The sequence below is a fragment of the Leptopilina heterotoma genome, unplaced genomic scaffold (genome assembly GCF_015476425.1).
Source record: "Leptopilina heterotoma isolate Lh14 unplaced genomic scaffold, ASM1547642v1 Lhet_76, whole genome shotgun sequence".
Taxonomy (NCBI): domain Eukaryota; kingdom Metazoa; phylum Arthropoda; class Insecta; order Hymenoptera; family Figitidae; genus Leptopilina; species Leptopilina heterotoma.
Window position 1 is genome coordinate 1,042,161 of NW_025111175.1, and position 26,106 is coordinate 1,068,266.

General features: G+C 22.1%; 4 protein-coding genes across 6 annotated transcripts in view; all 4 read left to right on the top strand.

Annotated features, from left to right (window-relative positions):
- Positions 1 to 793: 793 nt before the first annotated feature.
- On the top strand, positions 794 to 7,386 carry LOC122510865. The gene is made up of 11 exons (XM_043625804.1): positions 794 to 873; positions 1,874 to 2,024; positions 2,298 to 2,356; positions 2,434 to 2,575; positions 2,668 to 2,832; positions 3,149 to 3,291; positions 5,687 to 5,834; positions 5,939 to 5,997; positions 6,133 to 6,274; positions 6,785 to 6,952; positions 7,093 to 7,386. The coding sequence occupies exons 2-11, from the start codon at positions 1,881 to 1,883 to the stop codon at positions 7,237 to 7,239; spliced, it is 1,317 nt and encodes a 438-aa protein (XP_043481739.1). The 5' UTR covers positions 794 to 873; positions 1,874 to 1,880; the 3' UTR covers positions 7,240 to 7,386.
- A 430-nt stretch (positions 7,387 to 7,816) lies between these two features.
- On the top strand, positions 7,817 to 9,951 carry LOC122510877 (glutathione S-transferase 1-1-like). Its single transcript, XM_043625818.1, has 6 exons — positions 7,817 to 7,947; positions 8,580 to 8,727; positions 8,815 to 8,873; positions 8,954 to 9,095; positions 9,238 to 9,405; positions 9,686 to 9,951. Exons 2-6 carry the CDS (start codon positions 8,584 to 8,586, stop codon positions 9,830 to 9,832), a joined length of 660 nt encoding a protein of 219 aa, XP_043481753.1. The 5' UTR covers positions 7,817 to 7,947; positions 8,580 to 8,583; the 3' UTR covers positions 9,833 to 9,951.
- Positions 9,952 to 10,826: 875 nt separating this feature from the next.
- Positions 10,827 to 14,759, top strand: LOC122510822. 2 transcript variants are annotated; one of them, XM_043625733.1, is made up of 6 exons: positions 10,827 to 10,917; positions 11,001 to 11,236; positions 11,349 to 11,475; positions 12,581 to 13,122; positions 13,309 to 13,573; positions 13,968 to 14,759. In XM_043625733.1, the coding sequence occupies exons 3-6, from the start codon at positions 11,352 to 11,354 to the stop codon at positions 14,471 to 14,473; spliced, it is 1,437 nt and encodes a 478-aa protein (XP_043481668.1). In that variant the 5' UTR covers positions 10,827 to 10,917; positions 11,001 to 11,236; positions 11,349 to 11,351; the 3' UTR covers positions 14,474 to 14,759. The 2 variants fall into 2 exon arrangements, with proteins under 2 accessions (XP_043481668.1, XP_043481667.1); XM_043625732.1 differs by having other exon boundaries at positions 11,001 to 11,205.
- A 7,285-nt stretch (positions 14,760 to 22,044) lies between these two features.
- LOC122510811 (ATP-binding cassette sub-family A member 13) overlaps positions 22,045 to 26,106 on the top strand; it is a 69,288-nt gene continuing 65,226 nt past the window's right edge. For both annotated transcript variants that reach the window (XM_043625715.1, XM_043625716.1), the window contains exon 1: positions 22,045 to 22,381. The gene's annotated coding sequence lies outside the window, so the exon portion shown is untranslated. The remainder of the gene's footprint in view (positions 22,382 to 26,106) is intronic.

Sequence of the window (26,106 nt, forward strand, 5' to 3'; positions counted from 1 at the left end):
AATTATTTCTAAAAATAATTAGAAAGCTGTAATTCTTTAAATATTTTCTAAAATTTGAACAGAGATTTTTTTTTATATAAATTCTTATGAAAAAGTTGTACGAGAATTCAATTATTCGAATACATATTAAGTGATAAAATAATTGTTTATTTCTAAAAATTTTAACTTTATTAACTTAAAATAAAAATAATAATTACTATACTATATTTATTTTACATAATTTGGGCCTTTTGACTTAATAATAAATCAGAACTGAATTAAAATTTTTTTTTAGTTTAATGTATACTCTAAAAATAATTTATTTGATTCAATTAAGAGTTATTTGCATTAAATATATTTAATTATTGGTTGTGAAATTATTGGTTCAATTATTATTTGATTTGAATTGATTCATTTGATTCAAACTAAAAATTAAATGATTCAAGTAAATTTTTTTTTTTTGATAATAATAGTAATTTATTTGATAACAAAGTAATTAAATAAATTGAATATCAAATAAATTTTTTCGAAGTATGCTTAATACTATTTTAATAATGAGAAATTTAATTAATGAATAGTAGCTAATAATTTTGATTGAGCAAATTAATTAAAGTTAAATGTAGCTCTTTGATGTTTACGCCGGTTTAATGTAAGAATTGTTTAAAGAAAATGAAAAATTATACAATCGTCTAGTTAAATCAGTGAAAAAAAACAAACTAAGAAATGTATTTAGTGCTCGGAAGATCATATAATCTAATATGGTTACAATTGATGACTTAACGTTTTAACTAAAAATTATAAATTTTCCACACAGGAACTTGCAATATAAATTCACCTGTTCAATTCCAAAATTTTTCATTGTATAAGATTTCACTGAACTTGATATTTTATAAGGTAAGTACTGTTCAAAATTCTTAAAAAGTAGAGAACAAATAAAAATACAAATAAATTATTTCTATTCTATTTGTTTATCATTATATTTTTATATATTTTTTATATTTTATTATTTTATTTTTTTTCTGCTTCTTTTTTAACTATTGAATTCTATTTTTGTTTCAATTAAGTCATTAAATTTGCATTTGGAAATTTGATTATTACTTTAATTATTTATTTCAAAATTTTAAATAATTGAAAAAAAAATTTCAGGGTTCCTACAGAAAAAAATGTGGATTCAAAATTCAGGGTCTTTTCCAGATTTTCCAGGTCGAAATTTGATTCGAGAAAAAGACAAATAATTCTTTTTTTATTATCATGATAATAAGAATCAAAATATAATTCACATTTTCTTTAAATTCACCTCCTCTTAAAATTTAGAATCAATTTTTTTCAAGTTCAGTTGAGTAATTAAATTAGCCATTTTCTTGGTTAATAATTAATCAATCAAAATGAAAATATAATTAAAAAGAAAGATTTTAAATATTAAAATTCTTGAAAAATTTAGCTTTCCAAACAAAAGTTTCAATTTTAACTTTTATTTTTTTTTTGTATATTATTTTATTCTTCGTTTTTCTTTTTTTTCGTTCAAAATAGTACAACAGAGAGAATATAAATTTATAATTATTAATTCAAATACTTACAATCAATGAATCAATTGAATCAAGTCAATTGATTAACAAGATATTTTTCAGTTTTTCCAGAAACTTATAAAAATTCCTGGGTCTTTTTCAGCTTTTCAAGGTTTTCTCGGGTCCGTAGGAATCCTGAATTATTTAATGATGAAAAAAATTTTAAACAATAATGAACTTATTTTAGATTCTTTTTAATTTTCTTTAAATTTATTTTTTCCCAAATTTTAATTCTTTAAAATCAGTTTCTTCTTTTAATTTTTAATGAATTACGGAAGTTATCTAATTTTTTAATATTTTTGATTAATTTTTTTGGGGTTTTTTTATAGAAACGAAATGACGACTCCAGTTTTGTACACGACGGATGCTAGTCCTCCGTGTCGAGGAGTTTTACTGACAGCTGCTGCCCTCGGAGTTGTCTTAGATTTTCGTCAAATAAACCTTTTTAATGGTGAACAACTTACTCCTGAATTTTTGAAGGTCATCATCTTTTCTTAAATACCTAGTTTCCTGTATTTTTAATTAAATAAATTCTGAGTAGAATTCAATTTTATTATTACGATTCCAAACTATTTTTTTTTTAATTTAATTATTAAATTTAATTAAATTCTAATTCTAATTTTATTTTAATTAAGTTCTAATGTTATTTTAATTTTAATTAAATTCTAATGTTATTTTAATTTTAATTAAACTCTAATTTTATTTTAATTTAATTTTAATATTAATTAAAAACTATTATAAAAATTTTTTCAGATTAATCCATTACACACAATTCCAACTCTAGATGACAATGGCTTTTATCTTTGGGACAGGTAAAAAAATATAGGAAAAGAAATAGAAAAATGTTTAATTTAATTTTCTAATTTTTTTTCTGTTCTATTTCTTTTAGTCACGCAATTATGTGCTACTTGGCTGATAAATATGGTAATAATGATGCGGTTTATCCGAAAGATCTGCAATTGAGAGCAAAAGTTAATCAATTCTTGCAATTTGACAATGGATATTTATTTTCTACTATGAGAAGTATTTTTGTAAGTTATACACTGTGTAGTATTAAATATAAATTATTATTAATTATTCATTGAAACATTGATTGAAATTGATATATTAAAAATATTTTCAGTACGGAATTTTCGCAGGAGAACCAAAAGTTCAAGCTGAAAAAGTTGCGAAACTAAATGATGCTTACGACTCTTTGGAAAAACTTTTAGAAGGTCGCAATTGGTTGGTGGGCGATTCTTACACTTTGGCTGATATTAGTGTTGTTACAACCGTTACTACATTGGAGGTGAATTTTTTTCGATATTTAATTATTATCTGTTACATTAGTTTATTATTTATTATTTTTTATTTGAAATTGAAAGAAATTTAAACTGAAAAATTTCACATTTGATAGGAAGCGAACCACGGCCCCCCTCATTTTTTCCAGTCGAGTACTGAAGCCACTGAACTATGCCACTTGATATTATTTTTTATTTTTTATTATATATTCCTATTCCATTTTTTTTTAATTAATAAATAAAATTTAATCAATTTTTATTAAAAATTAATTTGAACTTTAATTTTAATTAATTTTTTAATTTTTAATTAATTTGAATTTTTAGGCAATGAGACCATTCGACAATTATCCGAATATAAAAGCATGGGTGAAAAGATGTGAAGAGACAATTCCGGGATATGCTGAGAATAATTCACCAGGAGTAAAAGCAGTTCATGGATTTATTAAGAGCAAAATTCCAGAACCTATTTAAGGAAAAAGAAAACAATTTTTTACGCATTTTTTTTTTTATAAAAACTTCGGAGTTTTTATTTTTTTTGAAGTTATAAATATTCGCAAAATTCAAAAATTTACAATTATGAAATAAAAATAATATTAAAAGCAGAAATTATTATTTATTACATTGTTTTAATCACTCAGGCAATATTTATTGTTTTACGCTATAATAAAGAAAAATTCCTATTATATGGAAAAAATATTATTTTACATGTTTTCAGTTTGAATAGTTATAATTTTTTTCTATTGTTATTTAATAATTATTTCAAGGTAATTGTTACTTAATATTAATGGTAAATATTGATATTACCTATCTTGTTTAAACATGAGATATATTAAATTTACATAATGAGAATACGATTTATTTTATGATTTTTAGTTTTAATTGCATCAGGCGAATTTTTGACTTTTGAAAAAAAATTCGACAGTGATTTTTGACTTTAAAAAAATAATTCGACAGTGATTTTTTATTTTCAGAATTTTATTTTTATTCTCTGACTCGTTAGGCCTTTTTACAGTATGTGGTACAGAATTAACATAAACTCATCACTAATTAATGACACATTAACAATTCATTTTTATAAAAGTGTCTCAGTCAGTTCGACAGACATATTACAATTTGAAGAGAATATACATTATTAGATGTATTTAAAAAATATCACTTGTTGAAACTGGTTCTGTGGTTTTTGGTTGTATAATTATTATATCTACATAAACAAAAATAAAATTTTTTACCTGCAGCTGAAAAAAATTACTTTTTACCAAAGGTAACGAAATGATTGAGTTAATTATTCGTAATTAAAATTTTTTTTACACCAAAATAAATTTTTAGAAAAATATTTTGTTTATATTGTATAAAAAAAATATTTCATTCAGGTTCTTGTGTTTAATGTTACGTTCCTTTAAAATGAAAGTAATGATTGAATGATTCTACAGTATCGTGCATTATGCCATATACACTAATCTCAGCAATCCACAGATGATTATATTCATTTTAAAGTGAACTGCAACAGAAGCGAGTGCGCAATTTTTTCTCTCTCATACCGTTGCTAATTTTGTAAGTTCTTTTATTTTCGTAAATTTATTTTTTATTTATTTATTTCTATTGTTTGTATTTTTATTTTAGTATTATTTATTGTTATTCTATTTTATTTTTGAGTTTTATTTATATATTTATTTTTCAATTCAATTTGTACTCTAAATGTGAAATAGTAGTTTTTTTTAGAAACTAGAGAGATAATTATTGTACTTATTATATATTTGTTATATTTTATTATTTTACACACAAATCCTTTTTTTGGAAAGTATTTCAATTGTTTGATTCTTTTAAAAACGAGTTTAAAAATTAAAATAGTTGTGTTTAAATAATTTTTAATCCATAGAATAGTTTTTTGGAAAAATTTTTTTTTAATTGAAATTTGACGGCTCTGTATATTTTATAATTATAAAAGTCCAGAAAGTATACTTATAATTAGAGTAAATAATAAATGAAATATAAAAAAATAATAAATCAAAAAAGGGTAAAATATGTCTTTCTAATTAAAAACCGGTTATTGTTGTGCATGTAACTTGAGATCATTTTTCTAATGTTTGTATACCTACGCGAAAAGAATTTTACAGCTTTCCATTTATTTATACTTTTCATTTAAAAAAAAACTTTTCATTCATTTTAATTTTAAATTTACGACAAAAATTCAAAAAATCTATTATTAATTTATTTGTATCGCAAATTTTTTAGAATAATTATACTAAAACAACTATTTTTTCTTTGGAAAAGGATTAATTTATATCCAAACTGGAAGAAAAGAAAAAAAGGATTAATAATTGAAAATTTGTTTCTTTGAAAAATGTTTAATTTTATGAATGATTTTTTGAAATATTAAATTATATTAAATATTAATATTTTTTGAAATTGTACATATGTTGCATTTGCAAAAATATAAAAGAAAGAATAAAATATTAATTTAATTTTTTTTCTAAAATACACAAATTCAAATTGTGTTTTAAGTTTTCAGATTCATAATTAAATAAATCTAATTGAAGCGAATTTGAAAAATAAATTTTTGAAAGAAGTTAATGGTATCTGAAAGTAGATAAGAACTGAATGAAATATACAAAATGCTTTTATCTCATTATGAATGGCTCGTTTATTTGAAAGAATTTTTTTGTTAATAAGACTCAATTTAATTTATTCATTAAAATCTCTTCTTACAGTTTTTAGTATTAGAGACAAATATTATTAAATTAATTACAAATTTAGTAAAATTTAATCTAATAAAGTGATAATATAGTTTAATAAAGTGATTTAATATAATATTATTTAAGAAAAATTAATTTAACAATATAATTTATAATTTTTTTTTTTTAGAAAAATGTCAAGACCTATTTTATATACTGCGGACATAAGTCCTCCGTGTAGAGGTGTTTTATTAGCAGCAAAAGCTATTGGACTTGAATTAGAAACTCGTGAAACTAATCTTCAAAGTCAAGACAATATGAAACCAGAATTTGTTAAGGTTTGTCAACAAAAAAAAAAAAGGAAAAAATTTACTCAATTATAAAATAAAGATATATTTTTTTTTTATAATAGAATTCATTTTTTTTCTTCAAACAAATTTAGATGAATCCACAACACACTATTCCTACTTTGGATGATAATGGATTTATACTTTGCGACAGGTAGGATGTATTATCGAATTATATAATTTATGGAAATTAATTTAAATAAGTGAAAATTTTATATTATTAATTTATATTTTATAAAATCTATTAGACATTTTTAATTTAATGAAAAATATATTTTCTTATTTTCAGTCATGCAATTATGAAATATTTAGTTCTAAAGTATGGCAAAAATGATTCTTTGTATCCAAAGGATCTTCAGACTCAGACAAAAATTGATCAATTTCTTCATTTTGATACTGGATATCTGTTTGGTACATTGAGAGCCGTTGCGGTAAGAAATTTTTGATAATATGAAAGGAAAATTTATATTTAATAATTAATAATTAATAATTAATAAGAAAATTAAATTATAAATAAATAAGTTTTATTATAATAAATTAAATAAATGTCATGCGCTCCGAGAAAAAGTACAAAATAGAAGCAAATTAAAATAAATAAAAAAAATTTAATTAAGGTAAAAATAACATAAACTATAATGGTTTATGTTATTTTTACCTTAATTAAATTTTTTTTATTTATTTTAATTTTAATTTATTTAAGTTTCTAATTATTTTAAACATAATAAAGAATTAATCATGAAAAGTTTAAATTGAGAGTCTATATCCACTTTATGTATTTTTATTATAAAAAATATAAACAAAATGAGTTGCATAATTATTTAATTAAATAAATTATTAATAATTCTTTAATAATAAAACTGCTATTAATTATTCAAATTTTAAAAAAAATTTTTTAATTTATACAGTATTTTTGTAATTTAGTAATAAAATTCTTTTCCTAGAGACCAATGTTTTTATCTGGCAAATACAATGTTACGGATGAAAAAATTGATATTCTAAACAATACGTATGAAATTTTCGAAAAGTGCCTTGAAGGGAAAAAATGGTTGGTCGGCAATTCTTATACTTTGGCTGATATCAGTTGTGTTTCAACTCTTTCCAGTCTTATGGTATAAAAAAAAATGTTTCATTTCTAATACTTTTTTTGTGTTATTAAAATTAATAAAATAAATAAAATAAAAATTTTCTTCTTTAAATTAAAACAAACAAATTTTTTTTTCATATTGAAATTTTTGTTTTTTTTTTATAGGCTTTGAGACCTTTGGACAAATATCCAAATATTCAAGCTTGGTTGAAATTGTGTCAAGATAATCTTCCGGGTTATGCTGAGAAAAATGATCCTGGAAATCAGCAATTGCATAAATTTTTCATTAATCTTTTGCCTCATCCTCTCTAATTTCGATTTTGATTCTCGTTAATTTTTTAATCACAATTTTTATTTCTTGTGATGTCTCTAAATTTTGTGTCGACGCTTAAGCGTTGGGAATATTGTTTTTAAGTAATATATTTTGCAAAATAAAAAATTTCATTGAAATAATAAAAAGTGGATTTTCTTGTATTGTTGAAATGTATTTATTCTTATATAATGACTTATTTGTTACAACAAAACGAAATTTTTAATTTATTTTATTGATAATATTCAATTAATCCATTATTTGAATCAAGTAAATTTTTTTTCAGTGTAGTTGGACAGAAAAATTTTTAAAATAGAGTTGTACTCCGACAGGTTCGACTGTATTCAATTTTTTTATTTAGATTTATTTTTTATTTAAAAACAATTATTTACTTTTTTTAAAAATTTAATTTCAGTAAATTTTTTATTGAATTAACTAATACAAAATGTTTCCGTTCAAACAAAATTAATTGTCTTGATAAAAAAAAAATTTGCTAAAGAAATTTTTGCTGAACTAATATCAAATGTTTGTAATGTGAATTTAAATTTTTTAAAATGATTCTTTATTTTTTGTAATATTATCAGTCTTATTAACATTAATAATTATTATATCGTGTACTAATTTTTCTAACTTGTGCGATTATGTTCGTTTTTAAGTGAACAGCTAGAGAAAGAACAAATACTTTTTATACATTGTCGTAATTAAAAATCGTAAGTTTTTATTTTTAATATAAATATTCTACACTTTTTTCTATAAACTAAATTTCTTTAGTTTATAGAAATTTTTCTACTAAAGTTTGAGTGGAAAATTATACTAATTAGCAGAAAGTTTTAATAATATTTTAATAGACGATTCCAAAAATTAAAAAATTATTAAAGATTTTTACTACAGTTTTAGAGGAAAAATGCTAACAATTAGTAAAAAGTTTTATTAAAGTTTTAATTGAGTTTTTATTAAGTTTTAATAACTAACAATTAGTAGAAATTTTTACTAAGGTTTTAGTGGAAAATTACTAAAAATTAGTAGAAATGAAAATTCTTTTATCGATACAAAAATTTTTGATTAAAAAAAGAATCTAATAATAAAAAATCATAGTGACTTTATTTTTACTTTGGAAATTTTCGAGTCGAATAATTTACTTTGAATTCGTTTTAATTTGAAATTTTAATTTGTGAATTTTCGATTACTTTAAAATTTACGTAACAAGCTAAATTCTATAGCATAAAAAATATATTCAGAAATTAAATAAATAAATGTATGTTTTTTTGTAATTTTACATCCTTGCTTATCAATTGTTACTTTTTTTGAATAAATTAATTACAAAATTAATTTTTTTTCCCAGAAAAATGCCGCGACCTATTTTATACGCTACGGACATAAGTCCTCCTTGTAGAGCCGTTTTATTAACAGCAACAGCAATTGGACTTGATTTAGAAATTCGTGAAATTAATCTTCATACTGAGGAAAATATGAAACCAGATTTTGTTAAGGTCTTTTTTAAAACATTTTTTTACTATATTTTATTATCAAAAATTTGATTATTTTTCAAATATTTTTTTCCCAAAAAAAAAATTCAGATGAATCCACAGCATACTATTCCCACTTTAGATGATAATGGATTTATACTTTGGGACAGGTATTTTAATATTTAATAAATTTTAATAATAATTTTATTATAATAAATAAATATTATTAAATTTTGTCATTAATTTTTAGTCACGCAATTATGCAATATTTAGTGGAAAAATATGCCAAAAATGATTCGCTATATCCAAAGGATCTTTGGACTCGAGCAAAAATTAATCAATTTCTTCAGTTTGATAATGAATATTTGTTTGTTACATTGGGAACTATTTCGGTAAAACTTTTTCTTTTAATCAAATTTTGCTTTTACTGTATAGAGTAAGTAAAATAAATTTTCGTAAATAAAGTTAGTATTGTAAGAAAAAAATATTTTTCTGATTTACTGACAATGTAAAATTAATTTTCGCTAATTTCAGAGACCGTGGTTTATAATTGGAAAGTACGATATTCCTGAGGAAAAAATTGAAATTTTAAACAACACATTCGAAATTCTTGAAAAATGTTTGGAAGGAAAAAAATGGCTCGTTGGGAATTTTTACACTTTGGCTGATATCAGTTGTGTTTCAACTCTTTCCAGTCTTATGGTCAGCAAACTTGCCAATATTGGCTGAATTTAAATATTTATGATTTATTTTTCTATTATTTATTTATTTATTATTTTTGTCTTACTTATTATTTTTGAAAATATATAAATTTCTAATAAATAACAAATTTAAATTGAATAATTAGATAAATTAAATTAATAATAAAAATTAATATGCAGTCAAACTTAGTTACGAGTAAGAACTTGTTTCCACTTAAAGAGGTTTCCCAGTCATTCAGGTTTGAGTGTATTTGAATTTAATTTTTTTTTCCAATTTTCAGGCTTTAAGACCTTTGGATAAATATCCAAATATTCGAAGTTGGTTGAAAAATTGTGAGCAGAATTTACCGGGTTATGCTGAAAAAAATAAACCTGGAAACGAAGAACTACACAATTTCATGAAAAATTTCCTGCCTCATCCTATTTAATTCTGTTTAATTTCAAATTTACAAATTATTTTTTGTTCTTCATTCACAAGGAAAAATTATTACTAAATATTTGTCTTTTTGACAAAATATTTTTACATTTAAAGAAAACGTTTAAATATTTATAATTAAAGAAAATATTTAAATTTTTGTATTTAAGGAAAATGTATAAACATTTAGTTTTGAAAAAAATATTTAAAGTTATAATTATAAATAAAATATTTATGTATTTAAAAAAATTATTTCAATAATTACACTTAAATGTTTATGTATATATAAACAATAAATATAATATTTATTTATATTATTAAAATACTTAGCTATGTTTAAATATTTAAACAATAATATATTATAATATATAATATATAATAATATATTATATTATATTATAATATATTATTTAATTATTTATACAGTATAATTAAATATTTATACAGTATTTTTAAATAAATTATTTGTTTCAAATTTTTCTATTAATTAAAAAGACACAGGGCCCACAAAATCTTCGTTACTTCACTGGTGCAGGAGCGTAATTATAAGAATTCACTTGACATCCCTTTTGCCCGAAAAATTGTACCATTTCTCAATTTTTCCCTCAAAATTCAACAAAATTTTTTCTTTTCTTATTTTCACCAACCAAAAATTTATTAACAAATAGAAAATAATTAATTTCTCCAAAAATTATTACAAAATTTCCCCGGTGTTTATGAATCGGGTGATTTAAATTTAATCCCCGCTCCTGACGAGTCAGGATTGGGCAGTTCCCCCTTTTAAAATTTAAACAAAAATTTTCGTTTTCGATAAATATTTTTTTAAATTAAAGTTTTTTTTAAAAAATATTTCAAACGATTTTACACGATGAATTATTTATTATTTTAACTCTAGAACCACTTTGGTATTTTATTAAACTTGATAGAAAATATAATAGAAAAAAAAATTTTATTGCTATAATTTTCATTTTCAAAATTTCACACACGTTTCCCAACCATGATCATCATTGCGATCATGGACGGTGTCGCGTCAAGAGTGTTGTGAGTGTGTAAATAGTTTGTAAAAATAATTATCTATTACAAAATGTAAATAATACGGTAAGTATTCAAAGAAAATAGAAATAATTGTAATTCATCTATTTTTCATTTATTTTAATTCAGAAATATTTTTTCTATTTCAGTTCAAATTTTACAATTTCCCTTCAATTGATACAAGCAAAAAGTTTTTGTAGTGGATGACTTTCTCAGGAAAAAATATATATTTATTTCAAAATTTTACCTGAAACTTGTGACTTTTACCTTTTTATTTCCTTGACAAAGGAATAAAAGGTCTGGCTGCATTATTCTCAGGCTGACTTCACTCTATGGGGGAGTAATTAAAAAAAGGTTATGACAAACATCGAGTATAACTTTCAGTGTTAGTGTTCACTTTCAATGTGAAAATATTTTCTAAAAAAAGAAAAGTTTAAAAAAATTTCTTTTACATTTGTTGATTGTTTAATGCAATAATATTGTATTTTTAATTTTAGGAAATGGAGTCCCATTGTGATGAGGTGACAGCTGTGGATTCAAAAAATATTAAAATATTAAATGATTACTGTCTTATTCATATTTTTGAATATTTGACAGTTGATGATAAACTCAATGCAGAGGAAGGTAAATGTTTAAAAAATTAATCTAAGTTTACAATCGTATTAAAATCCGAATTTTATTTATTTGTTTATTGATTTTGTGGATTTGAAAACTTTTTGTATTTTTAAATTCTATTATTTTGTCTAATTATTTAATTACAATATTTATACTCAGCTTGTTTCAATTTTTCAATTTTTTTGGATTTTATTTACTTTTTTATTTATTTAATGATTTTTTTTATTTTAATTATTTTTGTGTATTTGTTCAAAGAGCCTAAAGTCTAAAAATTGAGAAAGTGAGAAAATTATTTTTGCTTTATTACGAACTATTATTTTATTTTTCCTAACTATTGTTATTTATTTTTTACTCAATTTTTTAATTACTTTTTTATTTAGTTAATTAATTTTTATTCTTTTAATTATTTTCTATTTGTCTAAAAAAAAACCTATAGTTTAAGTCTAAAAATTAAGAAAGTGAGTAAATTAGTTTTGCTTTGTTAGGAACTATTATTTTATTTTTGTTAACTATTGTTTATTTTTTACTCAATTTTTTAATTACTTTTTTATTCTGTAATGTATTTTTTTATTTAATTAATCAATTTTTATTCTTTTAATTATTCTCTATTTAAAAAAAACCTAAAGTCTAAAAATTTGGAAAATGATAAAATTAGTTAATTTTTATTAACGATTTTGATAATTGTCCAAAGAACCTAAATTCTAATAATTAAGAAAGCAAAAGATTATTTCATTTTTATTAACAATGTTTAGTATTTTTTATTCACTTTTATTCAATTTTTAAAGATCAAATTTTGTTATTTATTTTTCTATTTATTTAGTGATTATTTTTTATTCTAATTTAATATTTACTGTAACTATTTTCTGTCTGAAAACTTGTTTAATGACTTTATAAAACCTAAAGTCTAAAAATTGAAAAATTACGCTAATAATAAGCATTTTTTTATTGACAAATATTATTTATTTATTCAAATAAAAATAGTCAAAAAATGTTTATGGAAAACTTGAAATTAACTTTTTATTTTACAGTGAAATAAAAATTTTATCGAATTAAAAAATATTATTATTGTATTTTTGTTATAATATTTTTATTACAATATTTTGAATTATTACAGTTTGCAAGAGATGGAAAGAATTGTGTGAGAAAGCATGGTGTCATTATCAATTTAGAAAACTCTCATTAAATCACAAATCATGGAATTTACCGTGTGGTTTATTTCGTGATTACAATACAACGAGAAAAATTTTAATGCGATTGTCACGTTACATAACATCGATTGATTTAAGTCGTCAATTTCCAATTGGAATACAACAGGAAATAAGTGTAAAATTTCTATGCGATGTTTTGGAAAGTTGCAATAAAATTGATACACTATTTTTAACATATCCATTTAATACGGACAATGATAAAATGAATGAATTAATAAAATGCATAAAATATTATGCGCCACAATTAATGAAATTTGGCTATGCACATCAATCAATGATTCTCACCGATGAAATGCTATTCTATTTACTATCATTGATGAAGAATTTAAAATTATTCTTCATTGACAGTATTATTGGCGATGATTTTATCGAGCATTTACCACTTGAATCACTCGAGGAAATAATTATGGAAAATTGCGGTCATATTGAACTCAATCCATTGTTAGATGTGAGTATTTAATTTTTCTTTTTTTGATATTTAACGGTTTTTAAAAAATTATTTTACTATTTGTTGCAGTGCCTGATACAATTTTTTTTGTGATTCTTAGAATGGAATGGAATATTGTTTTTTAATTTTTTAATTTTTAATTATAATTTTTTGACAATAACTATATTTTTTTATTCTTGTTTTTAGGTTTTGCAAAAATCCACAAAGTTGCATACATTTTGCTCGAGCGGTTTAACAGCCGGTGACCGATTAAATTTCTCCGCTGATTCTCCAATTAAAAATTTGGGAATCACGATGTCGTTTTCGTCAAATAATCTTTTGTGGTCATTGTCAGTTTATCAATTGAAAAATATTGAGAAATTAAATATCGAATTGAACGACAATGTGAATGATGAATTTCTCTACAATTTATCAGCGTATTGTAAAAAACTTACTTTCCTCAACTTCAGTGGTAAGTTTTCTTTTTGGAATTTAATATTTAATTGAAAATAAAAATTAATTCAAATTTGCTTCAAAAAATTATAATATATTTTAAAAAACCTATTTCCTAGAATTTTTTACCATCATTTTTGGAAATTTAATTCTCTTCACAAAAAAGTATTTTCCAAAAACTAATTCTTAGAATTTTTATCTCAATTTTTTGAAAATCAATTTGCTTAAAAAAAAAAGTAAATTAAAACTGAAAACATTTCCTTTGTTGACTTATCATTAGAATTTTCCAAAAATCATGAATTTTCATATTTGTAATTGAAAATTTTTTAAAAACTTAATTATTTTTAAATATTTTTCAAAAAATTCATTAAAAAATCAATTAATTAATGAATTTTTTCTCTTTTTTTGAACAGGTTGTCAAAGTGTAACGGACGAGGGAACGAGACGTTTAAAAACATTACCAAATTTAACTTATTTAGCATTAGGAGGAATAAGTAATATAAGTGGTAAATATTTTGGCATAATATCGCAATTAGAAGTAATGGATTGTAGAAATTGTTCGAATATTACCGACGAATCATTAACTGGAATTATTCGTAACGCGAATAATTTAAAAATACTCACTCTCAGTGGTTGTTCATTGATAAGTAATGGACTAATACAAACTGCAATAAATGCAACGAGACGTCGTGAAAATGGTATTATTTTATATATTTCCATTGATCGAACATCAATAAAAATCAAGGAAATAAATAATGAATCGCCAATGCTTATTCTCAAGCAAATGATACATTATGCTGTCGATTGTACGAGTAATTATAATGGTTATTTTCCAACAATTTACGATTTTTACCATATCACCATGTCAAAGGGTAAATACGAATCAAAACGAATTCGTTCGTATTTGAAAATTAATTGAAGAAGAGAAAATTGGGAGGAGAAAAGAAAATAATTATAGGAGAAAGAATTTTTAAAGATGAGACTGAAATTTTTGTACATTTTGTACAAGGCATAATATTTTTTTTTTTATTAAGTAATTTACAATCTTGGAAATTTTTACCTCTAGTGTAAAAATTTCCATATTTTACCCTAGGTTTGCTTTTTACCTTTTTTTTTGAAAACACTTTTCTCGAAAATTCCTTTTTTTTTCATTAAAAAAAAAGAAGAAGTTTTTGTAGAACATTTTTAATTTAGTGCAATTGAATCCAAAAAAATATTTACAATTTTTATCAATGAATTTGGATTTCTTTTTTACATTAAAATCGAAGTTTTATGTTTTTTATTTATAATTTCGATTCATTGGAATTGTCATGATTTTTGAAATCACTTTTTATTAATTAATATAATTAATTTTAATTGGTTTATTAATACTGTATATTTAATATCGATTATTAAAGTGATTTCTGAAAGATAAGTGTGTGAAATATATTTATAAGTGATTATTTCTATTTTAATAAACAATCGCATAATATTTGTAAAATTGTAACTAAAGGAAAATTAATTTTAGCAAAGAAACAGGAAGTTAAACAATTTTTTTTTTCAATTTGTATTTGTGGAATATTGTCGAATATTATTAAATTTTGTAGGTATTTCGTCGCTAAAAAAATGATTGAAATATTATTTGTTGTATAAAATACGAAATATTGTTAATATCAGTTCAAATTTGAATTTATTTGATTTCAAATTTGAATTTATGGTGAAATTGAAATTGAAATGATGATATATCGAAAGAGAAGAGGAAGAAGAAAAAAAAACTGTTTAGACGAGATTTAAAAAAAAATTATGTATGAAATATTTTTCCTGTCTACCATTTTGTGAAAAAATTGACTCAGCATTTTCTTTTTGGATTTTTAATCCTTAATTTGCCTCTGGGTTCAGTGCAGTGTAATATGTAATTGCAAAATAACTGTTTAAATTGTTTATTACGTTTTTTTGCTGGTAATCCTTGTCGTAATAGTTTGACATTGAACCTGACTTTTTATAATGCATGTTATTGACGAATCATTTGTCAGTTTTTTCATGCTTTTTTAATCGAAGAGAATTTTCAACATGTAAAAAAAACGGAAAATTTATCTCTAAATTAAAAACTTTAAACCTACATTTTTAATATTATTAATTTTTTTTTTTTGTAAACGTCGAATTTTACCATTTTTCTGAATGTTACAATATTTATAAATAAAAATTTCTATTGTTACATCGCAGTTTTTATTGTTCTAGAAAAGTGTAATTTTAGATTTAAATCTAATTTGAATTTTTATTTAAATCGTAAATTTACTAATTAATTAGAAAATATTATTTAATTAAAATTTTTCCATTGAATTTTAAAAATTTGCTGTTTATTTGATTCTTATGGTTGATTAATTCAACTAAAATGTGCAAAATTTGTTTCTGATTGTATAATATAAATAATTACTATTTTTATTTATTTATTTGTCAATTTTATTAATTACATTATTATTTTATTTTATTTTTAAGAACTTTCAGATTTTATACTTTATAATTTTGATCTAATTATTAATTACTTTTTGTTAATTTTTATACACAAACATTTAATAGCTCAACACTGAAAAAAAATGTTATTTTATTAAAATCAATTACTTTTCTATTATTAAATAAATATTTACTTAAATCCAAATAAATTTTATGTAAATCAATTAAATTAAATTTGCTTCACTGAAATTATTATTTCAAATGCAATTTAATTGATTAAAAATAAAAATTATTTGTTTCAACTAAATATTTATTTGATAATACACAAGTAATCGGTTATTTGAATCAAATACATTTTTTAAATGTATTTTCATATTTTTTTAAATTGTTCTTTTGGTTAATTTAATTTAAATATTATTTTTGTTTGTTTTTTATTAAATTTAATTATTATTATCATTATATTTATTAGTATTTTTATTTTAACATATATACGGGTCCTGGCTCCCATTATTATTTTCATTGTTATTGTTATCTTTATTTTTTTATTTTTTTTTTATTATTAATATGTGTATTACATTATTATTAATTAATAATAATATGTTTTATTACATGTATATTAAAATTCTTTTCCACTAAAAGGCAATTTCCGAATGAATTACCTATTTATTTTTCGGTAGCGACTGTTTACCGAAAAAATAAGATCTTTAATTCTTTTTTTTTCTTGAAGAAAATTTTTACACTCCATAAATTATTTTACACTAAAGCGTGATTAAAATTTTAAATGATGTTGTCTTCAGTTTTTACACTTTTTTTTTTTAATATTGTGTTGTCAGTGTGGATACATACTTGCCTCGTGAACGATTGCATATCATTTTACTCTTGCTTTCTGCCTTCAATACACGTAATGCAATACTCAATATTTCCTTTTTTTTTACATCTCTATATATATGAATAGATGTATATAATTTCATTTTCTCCATAACGTGCAGATAAATATATTGCGTGAATTCGAAAAAAGCGTTAATATGCCGGTTAACACTTTAGTGTTTATGGTCTTTTACCTTCATTCTTTTTTTTTAAAGCTGAAATTTAATATTACAACAGCCATAGCTATACATTTTGAGAGAGTCTTTCATACTAAAACTATTTAATAGAAATAATAATCGTTTATGGTGAACAAAAACGATAATACGTTTTCCAAGAATAATAACAATTGTGGCTTGACTCTATGCCCACTTGTCTGACGAGTTTATGGTTTTTTTCTCCTTCTTTTATATAAGTGTGGTACTCGTGGTATTTTTAGATTCACGAATGCTTTTTTTAAGGCATAAGGTATATATTAAGTAGCAGTTCTGAAAAAAATGTCTTGTATAGATACGAGAAAAAAAAGAGAGATTTTGTTGGGTTTCAGAAGAAATCTGTTTATTTGACTTTTGTATGTTTAGCATTAATCGTTTAACAGTACAATACTGTTTGTTTGACTTGAAGAATTTATGAGTTAGGTCTCGAATCCTTTTCTATTTTTTAGATCTTCTTCAATTTTTATTAATCTTATTCACAAAAAGTTGAAGTCCCTGAAGTTCGCATCGATAGGATTCTTTTTTTGCAGAACCGAAAAGATGCAAAGAATTCTTACAAAGTTTTTAGTGCTCTGTGTGTTTTTTTTAACTGTTTAGGTGAATGAAAGAAGTGAAATTAACGACATTTTGATGATGACTTTTTGACGCTAACTTTAGGGACATAAAAATCTTCATCGAATTTCTTTGAATTAATGTAGAATAAATTTTTTGATATTATAACTGACGCAGTGTTACAAACATTAGTTCAGTTCAAAAGTGTCGATGGTGTTTTTTAGTAATACTTAGTTGGTAAATTTAATTTTGTAGTTCCAAACAATTGTTGGAGTTCAATCGGCTCTTGGAATGAATAACAACAACAACAACTTAACAGGCTTTTCTCAAATCGATATAAAATATTTTCTATTCCTTGATAACGAATTGTGAGTTGTACAATGCCAACGATAACGTTTCGCAATACGAATTCGACGGAAGTGATTATACGACGATCATATTAATAAAGAAGGACGCGATGCTGGTTTACCGTGTCCAATTATACAGGTACTCTTCTATATCATTTGAAAAATTAAGAACATTTTTTAGTACGTTCCTTTATTGTTACTTATTTTATACTATTTTCTACTATCTTTTAATAAAATTAAAGAATTAAACTAGTCAACAATAGATGACTTTCAGTGACAACTTTTATGTAGTCAGCAGTAGTCAACAGTTTGGTTATCGGAATCAAACCATTTTTTTCCGTGTAGGTAGTATTCAGAGAATCATACCACTTGCGCTGAATCTACAAAAACTACTTATTTATTCTGAAGTTGAACCATGTGGGTGCGATAATCAAAGTTTTATGTTGCAATACACTGATAAAAATGGTACCAGGAAAAAAATTTGTTGTCTGAATTAAATACTATGATACTGTAGTAAAAATAGACCGATTGCTTGAGGCTGGATTCTTTTCCTAAATCGGATCTGTTCAGCATGGTAAATTTTTTCTTTAGCATCAGATTATAACCCCAACAGCATCTGAACTTGCAATTGAGCAACATTGATAACATTGCCTCAATATAGCAAAACTTTACGAAATAAATTTACGAATTTAGTTGGAATTTAATAATTAGGATGGAATTGAGATGAGAATCTAAGATGAACTTCAAAAGTAGAAGACTTTTTACTGATTGAACTTTAGAACTGCTGAGCTAATATGAATATCTTGTGGAAGGAACAATTTCTAAATGATATATTATAGAGGAACATTAATAAATAAAGGTGATAATTTATTGCTAAAATGATCGTTCGCACAAAATAAGATTGGCTATTATTATCTCGATTGTAGATTTTTCTTTTAGGTAAAAAATATTTCTCAAAAGCGAGCTCAAAAGTTTAATGAGTTTTGTGTGTATTTTTATGCAGACTCATGCGGTATAAAGCGATTTTAAAGCATAAATAATGCTCGAGTGCATAATGATATGTAACGTGTGGGTTACTTATGAAAACAATAAATTACGTATTCTTTGATATAATCTTTCATCATCTCATCTCTTCTTCTCTTGTTGCATATATGTATGTATGCTTGAGATAATTATAATGCTTTTATTTCTAGAAAAAAGAAGTTTTAGGGACGAAAATGTCACTGCTTAATACATTTACCTATACAGTTTTTGAAGTTTTGGAAGTTTTATGAACACTGTTTAAATCTCTAAAACATTTGAATTCTTTGAGTTTTTGAAGTAGTTCAAGAGTTACATCTGAAAATATTTTTAGAGTTCTAAGTATATTTTTGAAAATATTCTAAAGGGGTTATTTTCCCTGATTTCCATACAAAATTTTCACTTTTTCCCTGACCCTAAAGAATATTCTGATTCACTCTAAAAATTATTAGATACTCAAACAAATGTTCTATAACGTTTATTTACAAATTTCTTCAAAAGTAAAATTATTCAAAAACATCAATAACTTCTTTTTTAAATAAATATTTAATCATTATTATTTTTCCGTAGGAATTAAAATTCTTCAAAACATTAAAATTCAAACCTTTTTTTAATTCAACAACTTATAAGAATATTATTACAAAACATGAAAAAGGCGATCACTCCGAGTCTTCGACTCGAAGTGATCGCCTTCTTCATGTTTCGCAATAATTTAAATTACCATAAAATTTTTCAAAAAAAAGTTAATTATTTACAAAAATCCTAATACAATCCTTCACAAGAATTCAATTATTTTTACAAGTAGTAAAATTTTTCAAAAAAATTCAATTATTTAAAAAAAAATTTAATAAAATTCGTTGCAAGAATTCAATTATTTTCATAAATAATAAATCAATTATTCCGTAATTCATTTTTAAATCAATTTTTATTAGAAAATTCTAGAAGAATTCAATTATTTAAATTAAAAAATAAATAATTTATTGAATAAATTATATGATTGTTAAAATTGAATTCTCATAAAGAATTTTATCGACAAATTTTTCTAAAATAATTGAATTTCGAAAAAGAATTTTATTACTTTTGAAAATAATTTAATTCTTCCAACGAGTTTTATTCAATTTTATAAAAATAATTGAATTTCCGTGAAGAATTAAATTATTTATTTTATACAAATAATTAAATTCTTGCATCGAATTTTATTCAAGTTTATAAAAATAATTGAATTTCGGTGAAGAATTTTATTATTTATAAAAATAATTGAATTTTTGAAAAGAACTTTGTTAAATTTTTTTTTAAATAATTGAATTCTTACGATGAATTTTATAAAAATCTTTTTAAATAATTAATATTTTTCTAAAAATTTTATGAAATTTTGTATTTTAAATAATTGAATTTCTGTGAAATTTTGCCAAGAATTTTATTAAAATTTTTAAAAATAATTGAATTTCGAAGAAGTATTTTACTATTTTTAAAGATAATTGAAATTTTGATAAGAATTTTATTAAATTTTTTAAAAATAATTGAATTTTTGCGAAGAATTTTATTACTTTTGAAAATAATTTAATTCTTTCAACGAATTTTATTCAATTTTATAAAAATAATTGAATTTCGGTGAAGAATTTTATTATTTATATAAATAATTAAATTCTTGCAACGAATTTTATTCAAGTTTATAAAAATAATTGAATTTCGGTGAAGAATTTTATTATTTATAAAAATAATTGAATTTTTGAAAAGAACTTTGTTAAATTTTTTTTTAAATAATTGAATTCTTACGATGAATTTTATAAAAATCTTTTTAAATAATTAATATTTTTCTAAAAATTTTATGAAATTTTGTATTTTAAATAATTGAATTCCTGTGAAATTTTGCCAAGAATTTTATTAAAATTTTTAAAAATAATTGAATTTTGGAGAAGTATTTTATTATTTATAAAGATAATTGAAATTTTGATGAGAATTTTAAAAAAAACTTTGAACATATAATTGAAATTCTGCGAAGAATTTTTATAACTATTGAAAATAATTGAATTTCTGGAATCATTTGTAACCGCTTTTCAAAATTCAATTTTTTTCAAGTACTTTTAACTAAAATTCTTCTATCAATCTAGTATTTATGAAAATTGTAAAAATGATTTATTAAATAATTGATAAGTAATAATTTTATGATAGTTCTTGAAAAATTAAGTTATTTGAACAGAAATTATTTTAAGTTATAGAAAAAATTGAAGGTTTTGTATTAAAAATTCGTGGTTATTTTATAGTTTACGAGGCAAACAAAAAAAACATCAAAATTCAGAGTTTTCTCATGAATTTTAAAAATTCAATTTTTTCCAGTACTTTTACTAAAAATCTCTGACTTTTCCCTGATTTCCCTGACCGATTTTATTTTCCCTGATTTTTCCTTGAATTTACTTTTACTAAAAATCCCTGACTTTTTCCTGAATTCCCTGACCTAAGGCAACCCTGTAACCGTAAATAGTATAACAAGTTCTCTACTAAATAGTAAATAGTAAACAAATAGTAAAAATACAGAAATATTAATACAACCACTAGTATAACTACTGGTATAACTACTAGTACAACAAACAACGCATAATATCAGTGAATCTTAGTGAAAAAAGATTGGAATTTCGTTATTCCTTCCCTTTTTCCCACATTAAAAACCAAAGTAAAAGCAGGTAGTTTGTAAATGATGGGATCGATTGTCGTCGACCTCGAGAGTCAATCGTTGATTTTTTGATTATTAACCGGTTGCCGCGGTTGTTTACAGTAAAACAGCCGTGATTTCTGCATCTCTGGACCAGTGCCGTATCTACACTCTCACATACATATATATATATTTCTTCTCAACAAATACGTCCTTCTTATTCTTCATCTTCTTTGACTTTTTTTATTCCTTCAAATCCCAAATGCAATCGGACAAGTGTTCTGGAATGAAGAATACGAATACATGAAAAATTGCAAGTTTTATGCATAAACGTGTGTTTGTGAGTGTTTGTATCGGTGGTGATTTGCAGTGAGTGAAACAAACCACGTGGTCGTGTACTCCCTTGCGGTTCGTAAGGTCGACAGTCGAACTCGAGCCGCCGTTCGCCGCAGAGGCACGCGAATAATATTTTTTTAAAAAAGTGAGTGAGGAATATTATATTGTGTTTCTGTATGTAGAAAGAAACACAGATAGTATTTTGAGATTGAAAAAAGAAAGTGAAATAATATAGAAGGATAGAGTGAAAGAGTGTCTTTGAAAATTCAGAGAGAGTGAGAGAGAGAGAGAGAGGAAAAGTCGTGCAACAAAAGAATTTCAGCGGGCAGATTCTCTTCTTTTTTAAGTTTTGCTACTATTCCCTCCAAGGCTATTTTGTACGGATGAAACCCTTTTTCAGCCTTCTGGAGCCGGTAAATATTAAATATACACATTTTTTTTTATTTTTCTCTTACTTTTTATTATCTTTTAAATTATTATTTTCTGATGTATGTTGTTCATCTCTTTTGCAGAAAAATTGCATTTTTGCTCTTTATAATCATACACATGTAGTATTTATTTTTTAATTGTTTTCGTTTTATGAGTTAGTTCCTTTTTTATTTACTTGGTAATTATTTTTTACTTTCGGTATAAACGACATAAATTGCAACAAGTATCTTATTTTATTCATATTTTTTTTAATTTTAATATACAATATTTATAGTAAAAATAGTAAAATAAATAATATAATGATAGTAGTAAAAATAATAATATAATGATAATAGTAAAAATAATAATAGTAGTAGTATAGTAGTAATAGTAATAATAGTATTATATTAATACTACATTAAAAATAATATATTATTATTATTATAAATAAACAATAGTTTTTATACAATAAAAATATAAGGATAATAACTTTTTTTGTAATTTAGAGTTATAGTTAAATGTTAAAAGTTATAACTATGTAGTTTTTTATCCTATCTTGCCACAATTGTGTCTAATGATTATAAGTTAGAAATAAAAAGTAATTAAAATAAACAATAAAAGTATAATAAAAAAATATAAAGTAAATAAAAATATTATAAACGCATATAGAAAATTTAATTACTAATCTTTTTAGTACATTTTTTACTAATGCGAAAGTTTTAACTGAATCGACTAAAAATTTAGCTAATATGAAATTTTTGCCTGTTTCAGGTAAAGCTTTTTTTCCATCTATTATTTATAATTATTTTTTTATTAATAATAATAATTACTAAACTCTCTAAATTTAAATTTGTGAAATTGTTTACTAAATTAAATTAGTATCTGACTTTTTCTTTTCGAATTAGTAAATGTTAGTAATAAATTAGTAGAAATGACTATTAATTTAATAAAATTTACTAAAACAAAAGTAAAAAGTCGGTCATTAATTCAAATTAATAAAAAAAATTTTACATTTTACTAATTCAAATTTGAAGAGTATTAATAATAACAAGAAAGCAATACTTCCTCAAAATAAACCCATATAACAGTTTTATAAGAATTGAAAGGAAGAAAAAAAAATACCAAATAACAGTTGTAAAAAAAATAATTTTTTCTTTTTTATAATTGCCTTTGTTAAAAGTGGTAGTGTACAAGAGTGTATTGGATTTTTATGGTCCACTGAATATTTCTTTACTCACATGCCATTCATAAAGTGTAACATTGTATAGGTAATAATAATTGCCTTACGATATAATAGCGTAGGTCCAATTTTCAACAAAAGCTGTGTTTTTATGTTCTTTTTTTTCATTCTATATAAACCTAGATATAATTAACATTTTTTTTATCTTAACTGGTTATTGCAGTTTCACTTTTTTTTGCGAATAAAAAATGTAAATATTTATATACCTAATTGAAGTAATTAATGAAAATCAAACAACTGTTAAAATAAAACTATATTACAAATTAAATACTCTATTAAATATTTTTTTGATCTTTTTATTAAAATTCATTATTAATTTTTTATTGTTAATCGTATTTAATTATTACTATTATTTTTATTATTATTTTTTTAGTATTTTAATTATTATTATTATTTTTTTTATTATTATTTTATTATTTTAATTATTATTATTTTTTTTTATTATTATTATTATTATCATTCCTGTTATATGATTTATTATATCTTCATATTTTATTAGTTATTATTAACTATTTAATTATTGGTAAAATATTACTATTTGAATGTAAAATATAATTACACAAAGATTGACTTTTTACTGTTAAATTAGTTATTTTTAACTAATTTAAATTTAGAGAGTATAAATTTTTAATTTAGAGAGTATAATAATTTAATAGTTGAACGAACTAAAGTTTACTGTTCTTATTAATAATCGACTGACGTTCTACTCTGAACTAAATTGATTATTATCAATCAATGCAAATTTCGTGCTGCAATGAATTAAATACTCTTACATCATTGTTTATAACAATAGTAGCTTGATTACGTTAAGATTTAAATATACGACGTTATAAATGAAGTTCCTTTTTTTCAATAATGAACTTTAGTACCAAAAAAAATTCTCATTGCAAACGTGACATTTTTGTCTAGTATTTATTTTCTTCATTTAATTGAGAAAAATATAATGTTTACAAATTAACATTACAAATTTCCGCTCGTCATTCTTTTTACTTAATTTTCTTTTTAATAATTTTCTTTTAATTGTCAATTAAAGTCTCTGAAGTTAGCGTCGAAAAAATTATTTAGTCCTAATTTTTCAAAAAGAAATAATTTTAATTATTTTTAACTTTTCTTTTTTCAGTTACAAAATACAAACGAAATTTGATTAAAATTTTCTTTAAAAAAATTATATTGATATGCTTTGTATATTAAATTCGTGAACTTGATCTTATATTCTTGGAAGAATAATTATTTCTTCGCGTGAACAAAATTCCTTTTTATTGCGTGTTACATTAATTGCGTTGGCGAAGTCACTCAACTGATGTGCAATATTTCTATTCTACAAATTTTTTTAGTTGGATTAATTTAATTATTTCTTTAATTGTATTGTTAATTAATTTCTTTCATTCTTTAATTTTATTAATGTGATAAAAGCTATTATTATAATTATATTTATTTATTTATTAATTAATATATTTTTTTCATTAACTGTCTTTTATTGAAAATTAGTTACTAATAGATAATTATAATTAATAAATTATTTATTAATTCTTTAGTACTAAAATAATTACGAAAACTATTAATTAATAAATATAATTAATTACACATATATTATAAATTATTATATTTATAGGTAATAATTAATTTAATTATAATTATAATATTAATTATTATTTTTAATAATTTGAGTAACTTCATTTCATATTAAAATTTCGATTTGCAGTCAATAAAAAATGATTATAAATGTACTTTAATATTAAAATGCACTTTTTATAATTTTTTTTTTGATGGAACTAAGAAATACGACAAATTTAAAAATGTAAAAATATTTTATTAACAATTCAGAGCACACATATTAAAAAGGAATTAGAATAAATTACCACTAATAAAAATGTAATTAAACGTTTTTTATTCTCTCTGAAAAAACTTATTATCTGACTTTACAAAAATTTTGAATCTTATGAATGCCATACAGAATTTTAATTTTAATTCATAGTAATATCGAAAAATGTTTACATAAGTTGCCATACTAATGAATTCAAGATTTTTTTTTTCTTAGCTAATTACTCAATGAAAATCATTTTAACAATATTGAACTTTTAAAGACAATCAGGAAACAATTTATCAAAATGATGAATATAAGAAAAATTCAAATAAAAATGAAAAAGAAACGTTTTTTATATTAATATTTATGTCGAATTATTGATGTAGCATATAAAGAATTAAAAATCAAAGTTCATTGAGAGAAAATTATTTGAACAAAAAAAGAGACAATAAAATAAAAATCCTCTGTAATAAAACTTAATTATCGAACATTAGTGCATTGAGGAAATTGAAACGTGCGACATATAATTATTATTACTACTACAACAGGGTATTTACTGTATTAACTGATTTTTTTTCAAATTCTTTAATAATTGAACATTTTTTCTAAAATTCGAATAATTAAGTATATCCGATATAATGAATCAAATAATGATCCCTTTGATAATAGTGACATTGTTTCTCTTG

What these genes read in the sequence shown, in the direction of transcription:
- LOC122510865 (XM_043625804.1), top strand. Translation starts at nt 1,881, where the DNA reads ATGACGACTCCAGTTTTGTACACGACGGATGCTAGTCCTCCGTGTCGA. An exon ending in GGCTTTTATCTTTGGGACAG is followed by an intron (nt 2,357 to 2,433) that starts GTAAAAAAATAT and finishes TATTTCTTTTAG; the next exon opens with TCACGCAATTATGTGCTACT. An exon ending in GTACATTGAGAGCCGTTGCG is followed by an intron (nt 6,275 to 6,784) that starts GTAAGAAATTTT and finishes TTCTTTTCCTAG; the next exon opens with AGACCAATGTTTTTATCTGG.
- LOC122510877 (XM_043625818.1), top strand. Translation starts at nt 8,584, where the DNA reads ATGCCGCGACCTATTTTATACGCTACGGACATAAGTCCTCCTTGTAGA. An exon ending in TGAAACCAGATTTTGTTAAG is followed by an intron (nt 8,728 to 8,814) that starts GTCTTTTTTAAA and finishes AAAAAAATTCAG; the next exon opens with ATGAATCCACAGCATACTAT. An exon ending in TTACATTGGGAACTATTTCG is followed by an intron (nt 9,096 to 9,237) that starts GTAAAACTTTTT and finishes CGCTAATTTCAG; the next exon opens with AGACCGTGGTTTATAATTGG.
- LOC122510822 (XM_043625733.1), top strand. Translation starts at nt 11,352, where the DNA reads ATGGAGTCCCATTGTGATGAGGTGACAGCTGTGGATTCAAAAAATATT. An exon ending in TAAACTCAATGCAGAGGAAG is followed by an intron (nt 11,476 to 12,580) that starts GTAAATGTTTAA and finishes GAATTATTACAG; the next exon opens with TTTGCAAGAGATGGAAAGAA. An exon ending in AACTCAATCCATTGTTAGAT is followed by an intron (nt 13,123 to 13,308) that starts GTGAGTATTTAA and finishes TCTTGTTTTTAG; the next exon opens with GTTTTGCAAAAATCCACAAA.